Raw genomic sequence first — 25128 nt, forward strand, 5'->3', positions numbered from 1 at the left:
GTTCAAATGTAGGTAAAAAAAAAAATAATTAAAAAAAAAATCAAACGCAAACTGACGGGTAGAAAAAAAGAAGCCTGGTGTCACAGTACAGCGCTTTAAAAACAATTGACCAATCAACAACGAGATATCCAGTAGGCGGGACGGCCGGTGAAGACTGACGGGAGATCCCTCCAATCGAATATACCCGTGTTTGACATCGTCCAATCGTGTGTGGGATCGACTCGCTGTATCCAACGAGAGTGGATTTTCAACGAGCTGAGAGAAAAGCGGAGACGAGTAGGCACCATTTCTCTCTGAGCGTCTTTGGACTATCAGCACGAAGGCAAAGAGCCAAGAAATAAAATAAAATCTTCTGATTCTGAGCAGGAATATAATTATCTACATTAACTCACCAAAATAACCATGGCCGACACAGCTGTTGACACGACCGCAACTGCAGAGGTTACAGCCAAGGTGGGTTTTCATTCAGGTTTACATCTTTTTTTTTTTTTTTTGGTTCACGCTTGAACTGTCGTGTTAAAAAGATTTCCTGAACTTTTTAAAAATGATTTTAAAGTTGTATTATTTGTGTTAAGAGTTGTTTTAACCAGCTGGGCTTCATTAAGCTTCTGTTACACGACGGTTGGTGTAAACGTTACCGTTAATATCAACGTTACTTCTTGTAAGTTGTGGGGAAAAAAAAGAAAAGGCAATTATCTGAATGACTGTCGTGTTGAAATACCACTTGTCGACAACCACTCAGTGCTTATTTGTAATTTCCACCGTCGAGGGACAAATGTTGTGTCTGGAAACTCCACCGTGTGTGATGTGGTTAGCTAAAAATGTCTTGTTGAGCAGACAAAGCAGTAGAAACGGTACAGCTGGTGGAGCGGAGCTGCTGCTGTGGGCGGGAAGCCACAGTAACGTTCACGTTACATTACGGGTTAGGATTAAAACCCTCAACACTGCCACTAATTATTTCCAACATAGCCTTTTCTTGATTTAGACTTCATCGTAAGTATGGTTTAAAAAAAAAAAAAAGAGCTTTCGTTTTAATAAAAAAAAAAAAAAAAAAAACCCCTCTGAAGATGTGTGGCACTTAAAAATAAACTCTTCGCAGGAAACATCACGTTGATTAAAGGTCATGCTTTTATTTTGTAGGAGCTGAAGGAGAAGAAAGAAGTAGAAGTGGAGGAGAAGACGGAGGAGAAGAAGACCGACAACGGGGACGCACCTGCCAATGGCACAGTGAGTTGGAGACGAGTACCAGCCTCATGGCCTTTTGTCTTAGCGCCCCTCATCATGCAGGTGTCGCTGCACCCGCCTCCCCCTCCTGTTCAGCTGCTCTCCACTCGGTGCTTTGTTTGGGTTGTGAAATGGCACAGATGTTAGTGAGCAAGTCTGTTGATGTTTCATCGGTGTCTCAAGTCTAGCTTGGGAGCTTATTCTCTGGGGAATAATGAGGGCTCTACACACATGCCCTTTTTTAAGTGTCCCCAGAGGAGTCTGAACATGCAAGGGCTCTGGGAGGATTATTTCAAATATGCTTGGGATTCAGTGTTTTGACCCTGCTCTTACTGATAGAATTATAGACTATACTATTCCTCATATAAAAAGCCCCAATCATGACATGATGTGTTGCTTTACTGACATTCGTCTCTCCTCATTCAGAACGGTGCTGATCACAGTGACAAAGTGGAAAAAGCCGATGAGGAGAAACACAAGAATGGAGATGGTAGGTTCATTTAAAACTGTACCGGGAGAGATGGAGGTCTTCACATTTCTCCCTTTTGTTGCTTCTGATTATTTAACCTCAACTGGCATTCAATTCAAATTTCCATTTTCCCATGTATCTTGTTTTAATTACATTAGTGAAGGATGAATGTTCTAAAGTGACAAACTGTGCTTACAGACAAGGCAGAGGAGGCGCCCCCTGCTGAGGAGACTGATGCACAGCCTGTGAAGCGTGCAGCTGAGGAGGAGGAGGTTGGTTGTCACCATGCTAAAATACACACTCAATCTTTTTTAATGTGTTGACTAATTTGTTCACTGTTGATCTTTTTACTAATGTATGACATATTTTCCTGTTTTTAATCAGGAGAAAGTGGAGACAAAAAAGCAGAAGACAGAGGAGAATGGAGATTCAAAAGAGGCAGAAGTGGAGGCTTAAGTCTCTGCCCTGCTACACATTTGCAGCACTGTCTTACCAGCCTGGTCAACATCGTGTTGTAGAGCTTGTGCTTTCTGTACCTTTTTTTTTGAGAAATATTTTTTTGTTTGCTCCCATGTTACCACATTGCACTGGAGTCCTGAAAGATAGTGGCCCTGCATCCTTTTTTATGAAATGTTATTTATTGGTCTTTAAAATGAGCTTTTTTTTACTTGTACAAATAGGGCCACGCCATGAGATCAGTTTTTTCATTTCTTGAGGTTTTATATTGGTATGTTAGAAGCACAATCTCTATTATGTCCGTGCTGACCAGATGATTTCATTCATACAGGCAGCTGCTCACCCCCTCCAAGGCTCATGTTGACCTCTCAGATTCACTTAAAGGACCAAAGATAAGTTTTAAGCAGGGGCTAATGGACAGTTGTTAGCATTATTAGTTGAGGCATAATTTTTTTTTTGTGTTGAGCTGCTACTTAATCCTTGGCTTGGCTGCCCTGTTAACATAACAGATGGTGCAAATGAATAAAGGGGCTCTGTCTTGCCCCTCCATGATAAGATTACTTGATCTGTGGAGGCAGGATTCTGCAATGTTAATTAACCCCTCTTAAATCTTAAAGCTTTGGTCATTTGTTCTGTATGCATTCCACGCAAGTTTGTACCATTTATACTTGTTTTTCTTACGTTTTCAATGAGTTTTATGTTATGGCTGGGTAGCCCAGTTTTGTGTCCAAGACTGCCTTTTTCAGAACCAGAATGACATTCGGTTACTTCAGCCACTGCTTTGTATATTCTGATTAACAAATAAATTGTCTTTTTACTTAAGTATATCGTTTTTGTGTGTTTGATGCATGTTTATAGTTCATCACTGCCTTAGAAACCATGGCGTTTTAAGTAGATGATGTCACCTGACCCAATTTTTCTTAACATGGAAAATGGCTGGCTTAGTTGAAGGAAGGAACAGGAATAATCTCACTTGGTAATGGAAAAGGTTGCACTGAATCAATGGATTGCTGTCTTGTGTCTCTTGGCTCCCCCATGTGGTGTACTTTAAGATTGCACATTTCTGTTCAAGTCAGCTGGGGTGACAACTAGAATATGCAAAAGAGAAAATAATGACACAGGAGTCCAAAATGGCAAAAATGATTTTTAGTTTTAACTGAACCCTGAATAAAAGCTTTTACAGTAACATTGCTAATATTGAGCAATAGGTGGTACCATGTAACACAAAAACTGTTTTTTTTTCTCAAGCAAGCTGCAACAGCATGGTCCATACAGTTACTGTTTCCTCAGAAACATTAGCATGGCGTGCATCCAGTCAGTCTAGGAGGCGCTAATAGTAGGCAATTATTGACATTCTGCTGAGGCAGCCATTAGGACTGCCACCATAATGTTGGTGCATATCAGTGTGTGAGCCAGTTAAGAGAAACCATCACAATGGTTGGCTTGAAACAGGTGAAGTTAACCTTATGTTAAAGACCTGAATTCTCGCTTGGTGCCTGTGGTGAGGCTGAACAGACGAAGCAATACGGGTTGTCATGGCACAACATGTAAAAAAATTAATTATAAGTACCATTTAGCTGATAACGATGGCTTCTGTAGGATGGAAAAGGGAATGGATGCATCCTGTGTGGCACAAGGTCATCACTATACTGATTTGATGGAGTGAGCGTGACAGAGCAGAAGCCTACTACCTTGGAGCATGCGCCCTAATGATGACAATAAGCACTTCTTGCTGCTGGCTCTATGAACCCCAACAGTCTTTCCCTTCATTGTTGTCCACGTTCAGGGTAAACCCATAGTTCACATGAGTCTTCTCCCTGTTTGCTCTTCTTCTGTTTTGTTCGGTTTCCGACTGTATGCTGATTCACACCCCAGTTTCAACTTCTCCTCTTCCTGATAATGACAAGAATCACTGTCATTATTACAAAGGCATGGCCAGGAGTAGGGTGACAGCTCACGGCCGTCCATGGCTTAGAGAGGGCCCAGACAGAATTTGCCACCAGCACACATTTCTCTGTGTTTTTTGGAAAGTATGTTTGTGTGTACGGGCGTGTGTCATCATATAACTCATGCTGATTAAGTGTTTAATTGGCATCATACTTGGGACTTGATTAAGAGTCACCCAGCACCAAACTGTGAAATTTGGGGATAGCACACTGGTAAGTCTCATAATGACTGGATCGTGTGGGAAGTGTTTTTTTTTTATTATTAACAATGTGAAGACTGTAGCTGTGATCAAGCTTCATGTGAATAATAACTATGTGTCTAAATTATGCCAGAGGAGCTCTTGAATTAACGACGGTGAGTGGTCACTGGCAGCACATTCATTTAGTCAGAAAATCCTGCCTAAAAAAGGTGTGATGCTAATACGCTGACTCAGAGAAACAGGCAGGTAGACATTCCCTTGGCTGTATGACCAGAAAACAAAAATATTAACACAAGGCTCTGAGAGATTACATTGCAGCTCATGCAGACGTTAGGCAACTGATAAAAGGAAGAAAAAGAGGAGGGGAAAGCTGTGGTTAGCCTGTAAGTGGTGATCAACATGTTCTAGTCTAAACACCAACAAGCAAGAAAAGATGATGCAAGATTTTACAGCAAAGAATCAAGACATGAGAACAGCTTAGGTTTGTCTACACTAAAAGAGGTCATTCATGCTCTCTCTCAAACACACACACACACACACACATACATATCTGCATTCAAAATGTCACACATTCGTTTTGCAAAAAGTTAGGAAAAGATGCATGGGCACACACACTGTATGAACACACGGGTCATGTATACACGTATTAGAGCAGTGGCCAATGTCTGTCTCTCTGTCTGTCTGTCTGTCTGTCTGTCTGTCTAGCTCTGAGAAGAACAGTGCTGATTAGTGTGAAACAATATATGGAGTTGTGCTGTACAGTGTGCGGCAGTGTGTTTGTCCTATCAGTGCCGTGAAGGTCAACACACTCAGACACTAAGCGACAGCGCGTGTGCCGTTGGGTGGGTGCGTGAGGTAAAGTAAACTGAGATGCTTTTTTTTTTTTTCTTTTCCCTAAATGTGCACCAATAGTGGCTGGGTCTCGCTTTCGGGGGGCTCACCCTCAGGGGGGGGCAGCTGGTACACCACGAAGAGGGAGGAGTACAGGCAGCCCACGAATGACATCAGGCTTGAAAAGTACATCACTCCCTGGGCCCCACCCACCAGTGAAGTCAGAGGTCCCATCGCCACTGAGACCAGGATCTGAGCCAGGAAATACTGGCAGCTGAGCAGAGAGATGTCCACCCCCATCCCTCGCCTGGTCCCTTCCTCTGATGAGCCACAGAACTGGGGAACAGATGCAGAAACTTTTCAATTAATGATCAATCAATGCGGTCCAACACAAAGTAACACTGCATTAAAGGAATCGTTCGACATTTGGGGTAAATGCTTTTTCACCTTCCTGCTGAAAGTTAGAGAGGATTGATCCCACTCTACTGACCTGTGATGGAATTTAACTACATTTATATACTTAAGTTGTGCGCTTAAGTATAATTTCTGACGTACTTGTACTTTCCTTGAGTGTTTCCATTTTCTGCTACTTTACATGTCAATTTTGAAGGCAAATATTCTTTATTATTTTATCGACCATTTGATAAATATAACACAAATTTTGATTATCACAAAAATGCTGAATATTGCATCTGATGATACGCCAGACTGATCAGTCACTGCATAGCATACAGCCTATAAAGTACATCCATTTAAATATATGTATGATTTACTTTTAGTTGTACTTTTGATACTTAAGATACTTGTCTATTCAATTTTTTTGCCTTTCCATTACATTTGTTATGTTTTAACTACTATTAACGTTTTTTGTAATATTACTTTACTTTGGCTGCTGTGTAAACAAATTTCCCCGTTTGAGGGACAATAAAGGAATACTGATTCATACTGACTGATTTAATATTGGTTGAGGCAAATGGCTGCCTACTATCGAGTACGGTTCTGCTCGAGGTTTCTGCCTGTTAAAAGGAATTTTTCTCTTGCCACTGTTGCCAAGTTGTCGCCAAAATGTCCAGTATGTCTAAACTAATTAAATAAAGAGTATGCAGTATGTTGTGAATTGGCACTATACAAAGACACTATACAAAAGTGAATGATCTATATGATGACCTTGATGGGTGGAGCCTGTTGCCTCTTGACTTTGGTAGCAGAATTAGATCAATAAAAATGAATATCCTCCCTAGGTTATTGTATCTCTTTTTATCATTGCCAGTGGAAATCCCGCTAAAACAATTTAGAGAGTGGAACAAACATATTTCACGATTCATCTGGAATAAACAGAGACCAAGGGTAAAATTCCCCACCCTTCAGCTTCCGGAGGAGAGGGGCGGTAAGGCTCTCCCATCTTTAAGGGATTATTATTTAGCAGCCCAACTGAGACCTCTGGTATATTGGTGTAATTCTTCTTATGTAGCTAAATGGAAAACCATGGAGTTATCATTGACAGATACACCAATACAATCACTGCTTGGTTGTGTGGGTATGGAGAAAAAAATATTATATACGGAGAGCCAATGGATGAACTGCTCATTGAAGGTATGGGGCGAGGTGGTTAAAAAATTTGAACTCCAGAAACAGATAAAACTACTTAGATGGCCAGCATATGACCCCGAATTCACACCAGCGTCACTAGATCATAGATTTAAACAATGGACCTTTTATGGTGTTACTGCTGTATGCAAAATTGTCAAAAAGTGGGAGCTCAACAACTTTAACCATTTGTGTCAAATGTATGGACTAGGTGGGCAAGACTTTTATAGGTATTTACAGTTCCGTGATTATTTCTGTAAAAAACTGAAAGGTTGCAACCCAGCGGAACCACCAGCGATTATTCATATATTTATGGATGCATATAACTCTGGGAATATTAAAGGACTTGTCAGCAAGTTATATCACAGCATCACCTCATTGAAGAAGGACTCTACAGACTATGTAAAACAACGATGGGAAAAAGAGTTGAACATTGTGATAACAGAGGACATGTGGTTGAACGCTTGGGAAACACAGTCATCCTCCACTAACTCTTGGACTTGGAGAGACTTCTGTTGGAAAAGCCTAATTCGTTTTTTTATAACTCCCAAGCAGAAGTCCAAACAGACTGGTACACAACTGGCCTGCTGGAGAGAATGTGGAGAGGTCTTTACTGATCATGCTCATATCTTTTGGTCTTGCCCCTCCATTCAGTTTTTCTGGAGAGAGGTGGCAAAAATTATTTCAAAGGTTCTATGTTTTAATATGAATGTATTATTCACAACTCTCTATCTTGGGAATACGCCAGATGGGTTGAGTGGAGCTGATGTGTACTTACTGAGGGTCTTGCTGGCTGCAGTTAAAAAGGCTATCACAAAATGTTGGCTCCGGAAAAATGCCCCCTCTACAGACTCTTTTGTTAATATTGTAAAATAACTACATTTGCTAGAGCAAATGACCTACTCAGTCAGACTCCAAAGAGATCTAGGTGAAAAACGGTGGCAGAAATGGCAAGCCTATTTAGCCAATGAGTGAGACTGTATGTGCATACTGGGTATGATACTTTGTCTTTTTGGATTTTATGATCACCCCCGGACCTTGAATTTGGGTAATTGTTTAATGTTTTGTATTTATTTCTTCTTTCACTTTTTTGTACTAAAAGATGAAAATGATCTATAAATAAAGAGTATAAAAAAAAAAAAGTGAATGATCAATTGATTGACTGAATATCAGATGCTGATATCTTTACTTTCAGTCATAGCATGGGTACTTTGTATGGCACTGTTCATGACTGTATGACATTTGCTGAGCTACAGCAACCACAGCCATGTTAGCGGCCCAGCTGAGAGCTGGGACTGTATAGTTTATAGAAGTCTTGACGGCTTGTTTAAAGACACGGTTTCTGAATACCTGCTGTATTCAGTAGCATTTCTCCATGGATTGAGAGTTTTGATACTTTCACAGATCTGGCTACATGCACCTCTGAGGTACAAGAAATAGTGACCCATAACCCCCATAAAACTGTCAAGTTTCGTTAAAGGAGATATAACATGTTAATTGGGGATATTTAGAGGTGCTGATAGGTGGAGTTTGTTTCCAAGTCTTCACTAAGTGAAGCTTGGCTAAGCTAACCAGCTGTGGCTTCGTGTTTACCATACACACATGGGAGTGGTCAGTCTTCACACCCAACTCTCTCCAAGAAAGTGCCCTAAATGTTGAACTATTGTTGATCCTGAAATAATATCATCAAACAATTACATACAACTCTACAAAATAGTAAGCTAAATATCTAGATACTGACCTGAGGGCTCTGGTAGTATTCACACAGCAGAGAGTAAGGCAGCGTGCATAGAGAGGAGAAGAGCACCCCGTAGGTGACACAGAGCGAAAGTACCACATAGAGGTTGGTGGACAGTGTGGCGAGGCCCGTGCCCAAACCGAACGCCAGGTAGGCAAAAAAATACAGAGTGCGAAGAGAGAAACGTTCCTCCAGTTTCTCCAATATGGCTGCAGGTTGAAAAAGACAAAAACAGGAGGATCATACTGAAGCTTGGCAAGGCGAGGAGGAGAAATTCTTACTACAACTGCTCACATTTCTAACATCCCACACATGTGATTACAGGTGCAGCTCACCTGAGTAGAAAGCAGCACTGAATGCATAGATGCACATGCCCCAGCAGCCCATGCTAACACCAGCATTGTAGCGTTGGTAAGCCTCGGAGTCATGGGGTGCCTTTGGGTCACCTTCAAACACAACCTCCCCCATGAAGTCGGTGTAGAAGAGCAGCATGCCTTCAAAGGACAGCCAGCCTAGAACCAGTAAAATACCAACAGCTAGTATTAGATACAAAACAGGCAGATTTACTGGATTTTATTTGCCATTTAAAGGGTAACTCCACCACTTGTACGCATCAAAGTGTATTAAAAAATGCCCTTTGTGGCTCCAGAGGAAGCTGAATGTAATCTTATAAACTGCCTTGAGTGATGTCGCTCAGTGGCTAAGTTGCATCGTGGGTAATGTAGGCACCACATTTTGAAGATGATTCCACTGGTCTGCACTGCACCCTAACCCTGTTACCATTGTTGGACTCGGTGTGGAAAGTTAAAATGATCAAAACAGATACAACAGACTTTTTTCATATATGCGGTAGTCCTTCACAAGACCTATAAACACACGTTAATGTGTGAAATAAGTGAAATGAAACTTTAAAAAGTGATTATCCTCACCCAGGAAATGATTAGTGCATAAACTCCGCAGGGAGGGAGGCATCCTGTAGATGGCTATACACAGCAGCTTCATTGACATTTGGGATTCTCCTGTCTCCGCATTCTCACTCAGATCACTCTCATAGCGCACGCCATTCAGCAAAATGTTTGCAACCTTCATCAGATAAAAAGGACAAGACACTGTTATAAAAAAGCTGTGGTGGATACTGATTAAACAGCTTTGGTCTTTTTCAAAACATGTGTCTGACCTGCTGGCTGAAGGTGACTGTCCTCCTGCGTCCATTCTCCAGACCAACAATCTGGGTTGCCAGGGGCTCCTCCATCAGTGCGAGACTCTGGGGTCGTTTCAGGATACTAGCAGAGAAGCGCCGATGTGACCCTGCACCAGGCTGAACGCCGGCTGTGACCTGAGATGCTCCGTGAGATTGCGCATCTCCCTCAGGCTGTGGCACTTCTGCATCCTGAGCTTCTCCAGCTAGATGAGCAACCACATCAGCCTGGGTCTGTCCTGCAGGATGGCTCCCTGGCTCCTGCATGGACTCATCAGGAGGAGGGGAGTCCCCTGGAGGCAGCGGCACAGTGGTTGTGTTGGAGGCCAAAGCCTGTGGTGTCTGCTGACCTGTGTAGCAGTTTATGAGCACACTGTCTATGTAGGACGTTCCTAATGAGGAGGCAAACTCATTGATGCCAGTGAGCGAGCTGTCCCTACTGATAAAGCTGCCATATTTTGGTGTAAGGGGGCTCAGGGGGGATATCGGGCTAGTGAGGCCAGCACATAGGCGTGCATTGGCACTGCAAGAATGGGCCAGAGGGTCAGAGTTACATGGATTAGACTTTGTGGGGAAATGATAGCTGTAAAGACCATCTTCATCTTCTTCATCCAGGCCCAGAGCTGATCCCGGAGGTACAGGGGGAGAGGGAGGTAGAGGGAGGCTGGGGCTTTTGAGATGGTTTTTGCCAGAGTTTTTGTTCGGCTGGCTCTTTGGTAGGGGCCGTTCGGGGATACTCAGCAGAGTCATGGCTGTGGTGATCACCAAAGTGATACTCGTGAACATGTATATGACTCGCAGCTGACCTCCCATCGACCTTCCAAACTGTGTCTGGTCCCAGTTGATGCCGCCCACAATGTAGCCAAAGCCACCTCCAAGCCCTGCAGAGCAAAACAAAACATTTGTATTTTGCCAGCAATTGTCTTTTTTTTTTAATTTTTAATCCAAATCATCTTAAAAGAATACAAGTTATGGTTGCAATCTTCTATGGTCATACTCTATAATGATAAAGTAAGAATGAACTTGCGACTGTGGTGTTTTCTTACCTGCCAGTAGTGCGTGGATGTTCAGCCCCCGATCCTGGTCCTCGGGGCTGCACACATCCATCATGTACGCATGGCTCGGGTTGTCGGCTGAATCAGCGCTGAAGTCCATCAGAACCACACCACACACCGTTAGGACAATTCCCCACTTGTGATTTGATGCTGTGTCAGCCAGTGCGCCGCCGATGTCTCGCCCATTCAGCACCAGGGATAGACCGACCAAAGCCCCTGTGAGGGAGGAGAGCAGAAGGATGCTTTTTAATGTCTGTAGAAAATAATCATGCATGTTTACCCTAGAAGGGCGAATGTACTAGTCATCCAAACATGTCTTTACAACAGGGCTGTGGTTAGAGAGAAAATCTAGTGTTTTCTGTTTCATGCTTGGGACACAAAAAGTCAAGATATCTCAGCATTTGTTGCACCAGATTGACAGTTTTTTTTCTTGTAAATCTGACTGTAGGTGAGCAGCACTTTCATAATACGAGAGATGTGGACTCCTTGCGACTCAAGTAACTGTTTAAACTTCACATGTGACTTCAGACATGATGACCAGAATGACTTGTCATTTTATGTTTTCAGTTCAGTTTGCCTGTCAGTATTTCACTCTTTAAAACTGATAGGGATGGAATATTTTTGGATTGCGAACAAATTCTCTCTTGACCAGTGTAGCGTGAGGTATGTCCCATTTACAAACTGCACATTCTTTTGCTTCGATGCCAACTTCACAGCATACATCTCAGTGCTTTTTCATCCCAAATACTTTGCTAAGTTCGTTTTGTATATATTGTCAATAGTTTACTGTTTGTTTGAGTATATAGTGTGTGACATTTTTTATCTTTTAGATTGATAGCTGACTGTTAGCGGATTTAGCTAGCCACACATTAACATTAAATACACCCAGTACTTGGAATAGCTGCCAACAATGAAAGTGAAAGCGAGCGGTAAAACTCTGACCTCATTGCTGGGTTAGGGTTATGACTGGATCTACGCTCTTGTATATCCAGAGCTTTTAAGGAAACCATCCAGGCTAGCTGACAGGCCAATCTTGCTTGTTAAAAACACCTACGTGGTTAATTAAATAATTTAAAAAAAAAGCTAAAACACTATATACAACAACAAATGGTAAACTATAAACTACAAAGCGAACTGTGAAAAGTTAAGTTAGGGAGGAATAAGTACAGAGAACAAGAGCTTGCACCTGAAGCCGTAGGATGTGCCATTGTATAGCTGATATAAAGTCATACTACATTGTGCAAGTGGAGAATTAAGAAAGCTTTTTGTTTTCAATTTTTTTGTCTTTTGTTTGAAGACACTGAGCCTCAATTAAGAAATTCAATTCATTGTTGTACTTTTTGGATAAACAGGCTGAATAAATTGTCCTATGATATAATTATTTGACAGGTACTTATATCTTGTCATTTTGCTTCATAAAGTCCAGATACTGCATGTAAACTGAAGTTTCGTGGGGTGAGAAAAAGTAGCTTGACTTGGGACTGGACTTGAGACTTGGACTATGGATATGTCTGTGCCATCCTAAATCAGTGGAGTAAGTTTCTCACCTATAGCCAAAGCAAAGATAAAGGGTCTTCTTCGCCCAAACCGGGATGTACAACGATCACTCCATGCTCCGATGAGAGGCTGAACGAGGAATCCTTCAAACCAAAGAAAGAAAGCAAGAGTTAGAGTCGAAACAGCTCCATCTGGGCGACACAAGATCCCACAATGATGCATCACATAATCCTCCCCCCCCGATGCTCACTTACCCAGTATGGGACTGATAAACCACACCAAGCTGTAGAACCGATCAGGCAAACCCATCTGTAGAAGCACAGGGGTCACATAAGCAGTTTCCATGGCATAGCTGAACTCGATACCAAACAGGATGCAGCCGTTGAAGAGCAGCTCTTGTAAGGTGCGCCTCGGGGGAAGCTCACTGAGGTCAAGCTGGTCCAGAGGACAGGGTGTGTTGGGCGGCGGAGGCGGCGAAGGTCTTATCAGCTTCCGTCGCTTTGGCTGTCTTTGGAAGTTGTTGGCTCGGTGACTGAGGTGCCGAGTGGTGGACGTCGGGAAGCTGGCAGTTTTGGGGAGCGAGCTCCTCCAGATACCTTCCTGAGCTGTGGATAACCTCCCTCCTGGACTGGCCAGAAGGGGGTCACTGGGGGTGCCCATGCCTGGAGATGACATCTCTCTCTCTCACGCCAGCGTACACTGCAGCACATGAGACAATAAACAAGTTGTGTGAGGTCGAGTTTTCATTTTTTAGAGGTCATTCAAGATCACCACTGGGTGGAGGAGAAAGCATGTGGGGAACTTGGTGCTGCTTATGCTTATGTAGTGCTACCAAGAGGACACTGCAGTCACCAGCAGATAGCAGCGATGGCACAGCAATGATGGGCACGACGCACTGCAACCAATGCGCATGTTAGCGTGCTGCGCAGAGCCCATGTGCTCGGCGTGGCTGACTACAGCAGTGTAGTATGCGGCACCGCTCTCATGAAGCCTGTTTCCATTTTAATTTTTCATGGAGGAAGCTCAAATCTGACACAATGGAGCCGCCGGGGCTTCTCATGACGGCTCTCAAGGATAACGTTTTATCATCGTGGCTCACGATCAAACCGAAACATTTGACGAACACGAGATCCTGAATGTAGCCACGTAGCTCATCGGATGTTTTGTTATTATTATTTTATTCCAATGATGCTCGACATTTTTTTTTTTCTCGATTTGACATTTTTGCTGCTAAAGGTGGAGACCAGACAATCGTCTCAGCTGTGTCAGAAGACGAAGCAGGCGTGCAAATTGAAAGATGATAATTACCTTATCGGGGAGGAGGCTCGTCATTTATTGCGGCATACTGTGTAGGTAAACACACCAGACGGTGTGATTTATTAAAGAAACCGGAGGATGGATTGCACGAGTCATGATTGTTGGGTTTTTTTTGTTTCTTTTTTGTTTTTCCCTTTCATGCAGTCATCCCCCCAGCTCTCTCCTCCGTCCCTGCTCCTTCCCCCTCTTCTCCTCTCCCCCCCTCCCCCCACCTTCGCCTCTTCCTCCCGGTCACTCCCGTGACGTCACGCCCCGCCCTGCAACATCAGCACCAGATCCATCCTCTGTGGATGGACCCACAGAGATAAAATGTGACAACAAGCATGTTCTTCAAAGAAATAAGAAAAGTGTTCCCAGTGGAACGTTTTTGTCTTCTTTTTCTGGAAATCTAAGCTTTGAGAACACAGACAGAGGAAGAGCTTGTCTTTTACCTCACGGACACTGTGTTACAAATAAGACTAAGGAAGTATATTTGAAAATTGTACATAAAATATGCTATGATGTTCGTATATCTTGTACCTTCTGTAGACAAATTATAGAAACAAACCAACCTTTTTTTTTTACCATGAAATATCCTCAAAATTATAGAGAAACCTTGAATCTCCCTTTATTTTAGCCATCTGTCTACTCGCTTAATCTTAAAGATATTGTATGTCACTTTAATAATACAGATGATAGCAATCTTGAGCATGTGATCAACTCACTATATGCAACATTATTTTATTCACAAATTTATGTTTTGTACATATATTTAGTTGTATTCTCCTTATTTGATGTCTTTTATGTTCCCTTATTTTCACTTACACTTTTTTATGTGGTAGCCTACTGTTTGGTTTACCTGAATTCTTTGTAAAATGTTCTATTTTCAACAAAAGATTAAAACAAAACATAAAAAAAAAAAAACGCTCCATCCTCACAGTATGCCATATACAATGTGGGCTACTTCAGATCAGAATAGCTTTAAATGAATTATAGTAATTGAGTCAATCAGTCAGGTGACTCTGTTAGTCTCTCTAAGTTGACACAGGCAGAAATAGTGGGCTTGTGTTACATTACTGGAATAGTACTCAATCACAGGTTTAACTACTGGTATTAAAGTAAAAGTACAAGTAATACTTGAAAAAATACTCATATAAGTAGGCTAGGGCTAAATACAGTCATTTGTGTACCACCCAGATAATCTGGAAGTCAGTCACAGTTGCACATGATGAGGGGTCCGTCTATTTAATGATGTCAGGAAAACATCGCAATAATCGTTATTACCACTAATTTACAACAACAGCAAACCGAGAACTTCAGCACCGATATATTACAGGTCGAAGCAGCCACATCAACTACAGTCAGCAACAGCATGGAGGGAAGAGGGAAGGAAATTCCCCAGACTAACTTATACAATTGCTCAATCTGTCTCTATCAAATTCTTAATTATTTGGACCTTCTTGTAAATTTTGGCATATTTAGAGGCAAAAAAAAAAACAAACACAAAAAATCTGAAGAAATAAAGGTTAAATAAATTAAACTGTTATGTCCATACACTGGCATCAGCTATATTTCAGCTCTGGTTTCAGAACTTACCTTTGTTGTAAAAGATTTCATGTCTGGAATTGATTTGATTTGAGTCAGTAATGTTCTCCAAAGTTGACATTGTTTTATGGAGAAAGCTTAAATTTGAATCTGTTTTACAGCTGCCATCCACCATGCTCCATACATCACTGTCTTGTCTTTGGATATATCAGTAAACTTACTCTGAGACTGCTGATTACATTCGAAAGTCATTTTTAAGAAAACTAAAACGCGTAAAGCTTTCAAAGCATCTGAGTATTTAGTACATAGGCTATGTTGTCAAATTGTACAATGTTTACAACCAAGCAATTTAAAGGGACAGAAGGAAAACTGCATGCAAAGGTGTTCAAGGGGTTGTCCTTTTCTGTCCAGTGTGTATAATTGTGCAAATAATTCATGTGTTTTTTTCTCACCTTACTGGTCACTAACGCTGGCCTCCATTATCTTCCACTGTGAGTTCAATTATGCCCACTAAACTATTATATTTTTACTATAACAATGAATTGTTCATTCAAAATGATTGGTTTGTTTTCCCTGCTGGAAAAACCATCATAGACCAGCGCCGAAACCAGCACCAAAACAACACATATGCTGGTCTTGCTGGTGACCAGTCAGCTGGTCTATGCTGTTTTTTTCCAGCAGGGTTGTTCAAGAAATCCATCACACAGAAAATACAGACAGTACTGCCTGTGAAGTTTCTGATGTATTAGTTATAACATCGTAACAAGTTCAGACCAAGCAAGATCAATGAAATACATGGTAACCCGAAGTGTAAAATAAGATGGAACATGAATGATCAATGGGTTGTACAGTGTTTTTTCTTTTCTACTTGTGACGTTGGCGCAGCTCTTCTGCTCAGTCGGTGAAAGTGAAAACAGGTGTGCGTGATTAGGTCCATGATTAGCAGTGAGTGACAGTGCTGTCAGTGTGCAGCAGGAAGGAAAAGCACACCTGACACAAATTTTAATAACGACGGCTTAAGTTCCATCAAGTGTTATCAGTGCAGCATGAACAACACCAGGACCCTGCAACTGGCTCACCTGAAGAGTAAAGATGTTTTTAAAGTTACGTCAGATTGCTGTTGCTGCTGATTTTACCCCTTCTTCGTGGTTGTTGTTAAGGTTTACGGGTTTGTGCCCGTGCTTTATTAACATTTTTCGTAAATAAATTCCACACTTTTAGAGTGGCACATTACTGAGCATTGGTGCTGTATTGAGTTTTCACTGATTAAAACAGTTGTTCTCAAACTTTTCCACATCCATCCTTAAACTGACAGAAACAATTGGCTCGGATTTGATAAAGGTTTGTGTTTTATTACCGAAATGTGTGAAACCACGACCAAAATACAATGTTATTTTGTGACTATAGGATGGAAGAGTGAAAAATCATTATTCCACTTTATGCTAGGGGCCTCCTGTCACCCCTCAAGGACCACTGAATGAAAACATTTAACTGCACATTAAATATATCTTTATTTGACTTTATCATAGGTAGAGGAATACAGATATAATAATAAAGGATATGAGATCATTGTAGATTAATTTGTTGACGTTGATATTATCAACTAGTCAAATAACATTAAAAAGTTCTGGATATCTCACTTTATATCATAAACTATACCAGAGAGTATCAGTCCCTGCAGAAATACTGAAGTGATTTCAGGCCAGCCTCTGACAGCAGGCTCATAATTGACTTGTAATAATACCTGGCCTGCAGCTTGTCCTGCTTGATACAGGAGGGATGGAAAACCTCAAAGGCACTCTTGTCTTGAATTCATTGTCACTGAACCAGAGGTGTAATAACATCTTTGTGACCATTATTTTTTTAATTTAAATGATTTCTGCTTAGGGTACTCTTACAAAAAATAAGTTTATTCAAGCGTGCTATTAGTCAACTTTTAAACTAAAAGTAAGGATGCTTGCCTTCAGTTTATAGTATATTTGTATATTTGGTATACTTAATCTTTTGCCCAAGATACAGTATACAGTATACTTTGGTAAAGTTAAATATATATTTCAAGAACAAACATTTTGACCTTCGAAGTAACAAAGTGCCCTTCCCCGCACGTCATCCCCTCTCTTTCTACTGCCTTTTCCTGTCATACATTTCAGTAAATATTATAATTACGGTACAAAATGCCTCCTATATAATATTAATACTAAAATAACTCAGATGTAAACTAGTTGTTACTTAAGTTTACCACTCTACTACACCCAAAGAATACTAAAACTATACTCTCATAAACTAAGAGTGGGCCCATTTAGTCCCAAGAACTATTGAAATTGCACAGTATACTGCTAGTACATTGATATAAAGGCTTTGGTTGTCTCATGGGTTTTAAGAAAACAGACAGATGGGACAAAAGTAACAACAATAAAAAGCGACAGAGCAAACATTACCCAGGCAGTAAATCTGACTCTACCTTTGAGCTCACCTATTACACAAATTATGCAAGCTGCGTTATAAAAACCTGAACATTTTCAAATATTCAGTCACCTCTTTGTTGTGATTGGTGTTAAACTGGCAGTTTAGGGTGTAAGAAGCAGTAAACTTAAGGAAACAGTTCATGAAATAGTTTTTATTTTAAAGAAAACATCTGTTTTATCCAGGTGAATGTGGTGGTGAGATGCACGTGCTGAACGTTGGCCCGCCTCCGTTCCACACACTAAGCGCTGTAATTGGCTGGCTTTTCAGCACTAGCCAAATCTGATTGGACGTCAGGGGTTCAGTGGGCGTACCAGGATGCAGTTGTTTTGCAACTGTCACAACTACAACTGTGGACGTCGGTGAAACATCGTAACACACGTTAGGTTTTATTCTGTAACACTGGTTTCTGACTTTTAGGCCTCTGTTTTAAAAAAAAAAAATAGAAAATGGCGAACGTCGACCTCGCTAAAGTTGGAAAGAACTTGTTGAAGAGCGAAACTGGAGAGGTAAGAAATGAAACTGGTCAGTGTTTTCAGGTAACTAAGTTGTAGCCTTGATCCTTGAGCCTCCCTCTTCTTTGTCACATCTCCATCTTGACTGGTTTGTTGTGAAACGTTTTTATCTTTAATTCTGAAACTGGGGCTGTTGGTTGCCCTTTTCCCATCAGACGTGTTCCCTGCTGAGACCTTCCGTGTTAAACCTGTCATTACCTCACAGCACTGATGTAATTGCTGTCAAACGAGCTCTCCAGGGTGACATAATGGTGACCTGAAGGGAATAAATGTGAACTCAAATCATGATATTACACTGTTTGAAGCTATGATGATAACAAATGAAGTTAGTACAGTCTACCTGCACCTGTTTCACATATGATGTCAGTGTCATCTGTGTCTTGGTCTCACTGTTTCATTGTTTCACCCCCTCTGTGTGTGCCAGAGTGTGGCGCTCCAGTCTCTGTGGCAGGACCAGCCGGTGGTCTTGTTCTTCCTGCGCAGGTTTGGCTGTCAGATATGTCGTTGGATTGCATCGGAGATCAGCAAACTGGAGCCGGACCTTAGGGCCAGCGGTGTAGCGCTGGTGGGCATCGGACCAGAAGAGCTCGGGCTGAAGGAGTTCAAGGAAGGAGGGTATTTCAAAGGATGTAAGCGATACTCTCACTAATGTAATAGAAACTAGGGGTAGACCAACTATCAGCCCTGGCAGATTATTGGGCCGATATTCAGCATTTTTTTTCGATTATCGGTATCTGTGATTTGGAATTGGTATCCGCCCTAAAAAAAAGCCAAATCGGGCGACCCCTAATACAAACATCCGCCCTTTTATACTTGTGTTGCACTGACACAACAGCCCATCATGCGGGCTCTATAACTATTATGGAAAACACATCTCAACACAGTAGCATTAATTGGAAATGTAAAGAAAATATTCCAGTGAAACAGGAACTGGTAGTGCAGCTCAGATTTCTGTGATCTGGCATGTATCTGATTTTGAACCACTTACTGTATAAATGTGACTGTTCAGCAGAAAAAGATCATAACCCATTTATTTTCCCCATTTCTTGCAACTTTTGGCAGATCTTTGTTACACTGCAACTTTTAAACGGGTAACAACGCAGCTAAATTCAAAAATCAAAGTAAAAAAAAATGAATAGGTACATTTCTTTTCTGTATTTAAGCTGCATTGTCACCTTTTTAAAACCAGTCCCCTGTGACAAAAAGTTTGGATGTGTCACAATGAGACAGACATTCACATTGACAGCCAGTCCTTTTGTAGGATTGTAAATAATCATCAACCATCTTCTCTTTTAGCCATTTACGTTGATGAGCACAAGAAAAGCTACAAGGATTTGGGCTTCAAGAGGTGAGTAAAGTAAATTCATGTTCCCACCAAGTAATACAGAAGAGGTTTGGTCTATTTGAATAACAGTTTTCTTTGACCCTGATATGAATTGCTTGCATTTGTCAAAGGTGATCAGCCTTTACCCAGGGTAGTCAAGTCCACTTATTATGAGTGACTTTTGCATTTATGCATTTTCAAATATTATTTCACAACTGTAGTTTTTTCTTTGGGCTTGCTTCAATGACTCTTGTCTCTCCTGTCTAATAAAGAAATAATGCCTAGTTTATTTGGTTGCATGATCCGTAAGTGTTACCATTGTAATGAATTTATTGAAATCCCTAGGACTTGGTTATATAACTTGTTTCTGTTTAAAGTAATATATTTTAATGACCACAAACAATGTTCATTGATATACTTGGCCATGCTAACTTCTTCACTTTGATTTTCATTCATTAATTTATTCCTTCCTCTTTTCTTTAGTGGTTGGTTTGGTTCATGTTCCTTAAGTTAAGATAAATGTAAAACTACAAGGTCCAGTTTTGTTTTAAATTGTTTTGTTTTGCTAAAAAAAGATGCCTTGTTATGATCTCTAATTGAGAAACTGTTTTTTCCACACCCAGGTACACAGCTGTAAGCGTGGTTCCTGCTGCTTTGGGGAAGAAAGTACGAGATATATCTGCAAAGGTAAGATATCTTCATGGTGATATGATTACTTTTCTGGTTAATACCTGTCCAGTGGTCAGACAAGTAGGGGTAAAATTGGTGAGACCCAGACTGACAGACTGAATTCTGAACGCCTCTTTTCTCGGCTATTTTCAGGCCAAAGCTGATGGCGTCCAGGGAAACTTCTCAGGAGATCTGCTGCAGAGTGGAGGCATGCTCATTGTGGCCAAAGGTACAATCACCGACACTGTCGGGGGATACTAGCAACCGTCTGTCTTGTAAAGGTGTGAGGTAATGAATCACGGAGTATGTCAACATGTGAATGACCTTGTAGCATGGCAGTGATAAGGGAAAGGTTTGTACATTTAATGAGGTCAATAAATTGTTTAAGAAATGCATTTTTGTGCATGTCCTCTAGAGGGCAATGCTACATCACTTCATCGTAGAGCGAGGTCTCCTATCCAGTCACTTTGAACTTCAGTGCTCCTCATGTCAGTTGCCTTCTTAATTCTCATTCTTTTCTTGTATCCAAAGAAGTGTTAGGATTAAACTACTCAGTTAAACTAATCAACTCAGCGATAGAGTGTTCAGTGTTGGGTTTATAATTCTGCATACAGGAGAGGAGAGGCTCAGTCCAAAAGAATTTACAGCTCGACATTAGGAAAACTAAGATTTACATGTTTCTAGAGAAAGGGCCTGACTGTCACCTTTATATATGCTGAATGAGAGACTTTAACATGGGATATTGATGTCAACAAACGATTCTAAATATATTTAGACATGTTGTATGTCAAAAAACAGTCATACTTTTACTCTCTTTCATGGTGTGTTATGCGCAGCTGGAAGTACATTACTGGTCATTCTGTCCTTTCTGCAACCTTTCTGGAAGCTGTTCTCACTCAGCACTATTCCTCTTTTTGAGGGCGAGAGATAAATCTGAATGTTTAAGGAGGCAATTTTAGTTCCTTTATACTCAATGCTCTTCAATAGAAGTTTTTAATTAAAACCTCCATTTGACATTTTTGTTAAATATTGAATTGGACTCTGTGCTGGTTTTTTTTTGTGTGTGTCTGATCTTCTAATCAGTCTTTGATTTTAATGGATTGACAAGCTGCTTATTAATGATTCCTCTTGAATGTGTTTGCTCTGTAAAGGTGGAGAAAAGGTCCTACTGCACTTTATCCAGGACTCACCAGGAGACCACCTACCTCTGGAGGATATTTCCAAGGCTTTGGGTATCTCAGCTGAAGTGAAAGCAGGACAGAGGCCAGTGGTAAGACATCCCATAAACATCCAAGAAAGATAAAAGACATTCTTGATTCTTGATTCTTGAACTTTTAAATCCTGCTGGTGGTCATGAGTGAAACCCTTCACAAAAGCTGTATTGTGCAGTGTTCAATAAAATAGAAGCATTTGGTCTCAGTGTACTTATTAAAACACGCTGGAGTGTAATAGTTTTCAGCAGACTCTGATTTACGTCAGTAGCGACACACAGCAGAGCAATCTCTCTAAAGACAATTTCACACTTATTACTCCATCTTCATGGTCTGTCAGTGTCCGTGTCAAAGGCCCCGAAACCCTTTAAACTTCAGTGATGATCTCAGCAGCGATGGAGGAAACACAGTGTAAAAATACTCCACAAGTAAAAGTCCTGCTTTGAAAATGTTGGTGTAAAAGTATGAATATGATTAGGAAAATGTACTGAAAGCAGAAAATGGTGCCTGTGACTAACATATTAATGTATTGTCTGATTGGTATTACTCATGCATTAATATAGAAGTAACATGTTAGTGTTCGAGTTGGTGGAGTGGAATTGTGAATTTGTAAAGGACTACAACTCATGATTCATTGAATTAATCTGCTGAAACATTTCATGAATTATTTTGACATGAAAAATGAATGAAAAATTATGAAAGCTAATTTTCTGTCAATTGACATATTGATTGGTAGACTAATCATTTAAACTGCACTTGAAAATGCTGGGTAAAAAAATATCATGTATTATAAACTAATCTTGAGTTTGTAAGATAACTAGAAACTAAAGCTGTCAAATAAATGTAGTGGAGCAGAAGCTGAAAGTGGCATGAAAAGAAAATACTCAGACATAAGTAGTCAAACATGGAAAACAAGTAATTGCAGCTTTACCTAAGATTTATGAAATATTTCCTCTTATTTCTCTTACACAGACTTTCATGTTGCTTCAGCAGCGTGCTCCAGAATTAAATGTCAAGTATATCAAGGAGGAGCTAACAGCTTTAACCTGTCACTGATTACTATCATTACTACATCAATGGCTTTTTACATAACACATAAGAACCAGTTATTGAAGAATGATTTTGGTATCCAAGACAGAATCATCCTTTTCAACTTAATGTGCACAGGAGGATTTTGAGAGGAGGAAGAGTCAGTGTTGTCATGCCAATGTTAAAAACTAGTTACCAAATAAAGACAAAGCAATAAACAGTCTCTCCTAGTCCAAAGTGTCATCTAAGAAAAAAGAGGAATAACCAAAACGAAGACACAGCAGACATTGATTTAAGTCTTAAATGTAGTTCAGGCCATACAAGAATTTGTCTATTATTAATCTTAAAGGAAAAGTTCACATTTTTGGAAATAAGCGTATTTTTCTTTCTTGCTGGAAGTTAGACGAGGATGGATACTATATATGAAGCTATAGTCTGGCTATTAAGTTTAGCTTAGCACAAGACTTGTAACACCTATTGCTGTAACAATGTACACCTTAAAGCTCACCCAGAAACATGTTTATCTCTTTTGTTTAATCTGTAGAATATAAAAACGAGAAGTTGTGTTATCACACACGTGTGTAGGACTGTCTCGGGCCAGGAGCAGTAACTTCCTAGCATATCTGCTGTCACTGTGTGTGCAACACTTCACTTCACTTCATATAACCCCCAAACAGCAAAATTGTTGATTTTATGTAACACATTACATTTGAAGATAGCCAGGCTAGCAGTTTCCCTCTCATTACTGTCTTTATGCTAAACTAAGATATTACCAGCATTTTAGCTTAAAGCATAAAAAAAAGAACTAACATCATCAACAGTGTTGACTTTATGTTGGTCGTGATCCAGACAATGGCCAATTAGCTAACGGTAGCTAGCTACAGTGAAGGATAGTCAACAAAGGGCAGCAGTTGTTGTTTACTCTACAAAATGCTGCCCCCTATGTTTTAGGAGCTCCTGTCATTACACCTTTTAAACAGATGTGAGTGTAGCAACAGTCTTCTCATCTGTCTCTTGTTAAGATGGAAAATAAGAACGTTACTTAAGATGTCAAACTATCATTAAAAGAAAAACACATCTGGTGTTGTTAGGGCTTAATTGGGTAAGTGAGATGTTGCCTACATTGGGTAACGTAAGCACCAGGTTTTGAAAAGGAACGAAACATCACGTGGAATAAAATGGTGATATCTCTGTTACTGCTGTATTGATTTTGATCATCGGTTTAAAACCGTCAACAATAATACCAACAGTGTTATAGGAGTGCACTGTTTGATCAGTGAACTGCTTTTCAAAATCTTGTGCCTACATTGTCCACAATCCAACTTAGCCACTGAGAAAAAGAAGAAAAAGGGAAGAAATTGCTCAGGAGTCATACACATAATCTCTGGAGTCCAGAGCAGCAGGGGTTTTGTCCTGTGATCAGCAGAGCTTTCGGCATGCCCGTTATATTCAGCACATGGTCCTTAACACCCTCGCCCCCTGGCTCTGTTGCTCACTTCTTACAAAATGCCCCATATCCGATTGCTGTATTCAAAGTAGTCTTTCCCATGACCTGTTTGAAGACCAGCAGATGTCATTGCTGACGCCCAGGAACAGAATGAACCTTGTTTTCTCTTAGGGGTCAAAATGTGGATCAAACAAGTGCGAGTCACAAGCTATATGACGTGTGTGTGAAGAGGACTAGGCAAAGCTAAAGCTTGATGTCACTGGTTGATACGGATGAAACCAAGAAATGTCTTCTTGTTCAAACCTGTCCTGCTCAAACAGCTGATAGACAGTGTTTACTTCTCTTATCTCCATTTAGAAAACCTCAGATTTCCCTGAAGAACACCCCGTGTATCTCAATGCCAGCCGTGTCTAGTGTTTTTCTGTTCATTTCCCTCACCTGTGTTTCTCTGCGTCACTCCACCTGCGTCTCACCACCGTGTTAGTTTAGTTTACATTTAAGTCCAGTCCTCTGTGGATTCATTGTCGAGTCATCTGTACGTGTTTGCCTGTTTCTCATGTTACCTTAATTCTGAATAAACTTCCTCCAATGATCTTCCTGCCTGCTGTCCACCTTCTCTGCTTCACTGTGACATAGAGCAATGTGGATTGATTAAAATGGCAGCGTAACTGTACCATCAGACGCGTTCTGTCTAGACACGTCATTTAAATTTGAACAACAAATGTCTGTTGTTTATCAATTTCAATGTAAATAAATGCTTGTCACTCATTATTTGCTGTTCAACTTTTGTGCTTTTATCTTGCAGTGCAATGATGACGTTTGTACTCGATGATGGCAGAGCTGATGAATACCGTCACATTGGGAGGCTGAAATGAAATTTTAGGAAGTGGAATGTCATCAAAATGCCAAAGTGAACTTAAAAGTACTGCCGATATTCTTATGATTTCTTTGTGACACTATATTATTATGTTACCTACAATGAAACAACAATGAAACTCCTCTTTAATAATAATGTTTACTCATAATATATGTAATTAATTTTAAAGTTTACACTTACATACTGATTGTGATGATTCTTTTACATTGCCTTTTTATAAATTTGCATTTATTATAATCAGTTTGCAAAGTTTTTTCTGTTTGTTTATCTAATTATAATAAAAGTTTAAATCAGTTCTTTGCTTCAGTCAGTGAATGAGTGGAGAGGAGGCGGACGGCAGAACGACGGTTATCAGTTCTGACTATAAACTGTAGTGGCATGTAGGATCCTTAATTCATAATACAGTACAAAGACACAAGACAGTATGACTCTAAACATTAGGGGGAACATAGTGCCTCTGGGTGCTTTTATGGCTTAGCAGTATCACAAAAACACATGTTGCATTGGATCTAAGTGAGGTTTTTTTCTTCTACATGTTTGAGAACGAACCC

The 25128-nt window shown here is 40.5% G+C and overlaps 3 protein-coding genes across 4 annotated transcripts; 2 read left to right on the plus strand and 1 right to left on the minus strand.

Annotated features, from left to right (window-relative positions):
- The first annotated feature begins 209 nt into the window (after positions 1 to 209).
- LOC115583057 (parathymosin) lies at positions 210 to 2971 on the plus strand. Its single transcript, XM_030419452.1, has 5 exons — positions 210 to 453; positions 1141 to 1227; positions 1651 to 1714; positions 1892 to 1965; positions 2078 to 2971. Exons 1-5 carry the CDS (start codon positions 403 to 405, stop codon positions 2147 to 2149), a joined length of 348 nt encoding a protein of 115 aa, XP_030275312.1. The 5' UTR covers positions 210 to 402; the 3' UTR covers positions 2150 to 2971.
- A 309-nt stretch (positions 2972 to 3280) lies between these two features.
- slc45a1 (solute carrier family 45 member 1) lies at positions 3281 to 13738 on the minus strand. Of its 2 annotated transcripts, XM_030419450.1 has the most exons (10): positions 13510 to 13738; positions 12456 to 12900; positions 12252 to 12344; positions 10696 to 10920; positions 9629 to 10530; positions 9381 to 9534; positions 8787 to 8963; positions 8455 to 8660; positions 5237 to 5462; positions 3281 to 4042 (listed from the first exon to the last, which is right to left on the minus strand). In XM_030419450.1, the coding sequence occupies exons 2-10, from the start codon at positions 12874 to 12876 to the stop codon at positions 4014 to 4016; spliced, it is 2433 nt and encodes an 810-aa protein (XP_030275310.1). In that variant the 5' UTR covers positions 12877 to 12900; positions 13510 to 13738; the 3' UTR covers positions 3281 to 4013. The 2 variants fall into 2 exon arrangements, with proteins under 2 accessions (XP_030275310.1, XP_030275308.1); XM_030419448.1 differs by having other exon boundaries at positions 3281 to 5462.
- On the plus strand, positions 13711 to 24872 carry prxl2b (peroxiredoxin like 2B). Its single transcript, XM_030419451.1, has 7 exons — positions 13711 to 18014; positions 18445 to 18649; positions 19317 to 19368; positions 19968 to 20031; positions 20167 to 20242; positions 21165 to 21283; positions 24506 to 24872. The coding sequence occupies exons 1-7, from the start codon at positions 17955 to 17957 to the stop codon at positions 24530 to 24532; spliced, it is 603 nt and encodes a 200-aa protein (XP_030275311.1). The 5' UTR covers positions 13711 to 17954; the 3' UTR covers positions 24533 to 24872.
- Positions 24873 to 25128: the final 256 nt, after the last annotated feature.

Source organism: Sparus aurata, chromosome 6 (assembly GCF_900880675.1).
Source record: "Sparus aurata chromosome 6, fSpaAur1.1, whole genome shotgun sequence".
In the NCBI taxonomy this organism is placed as follows: Eukaryota; Metazoa; Chordata; class Actinopteri; order Spariformes; family Sparidae; genus Sparus; species Sparus aurata.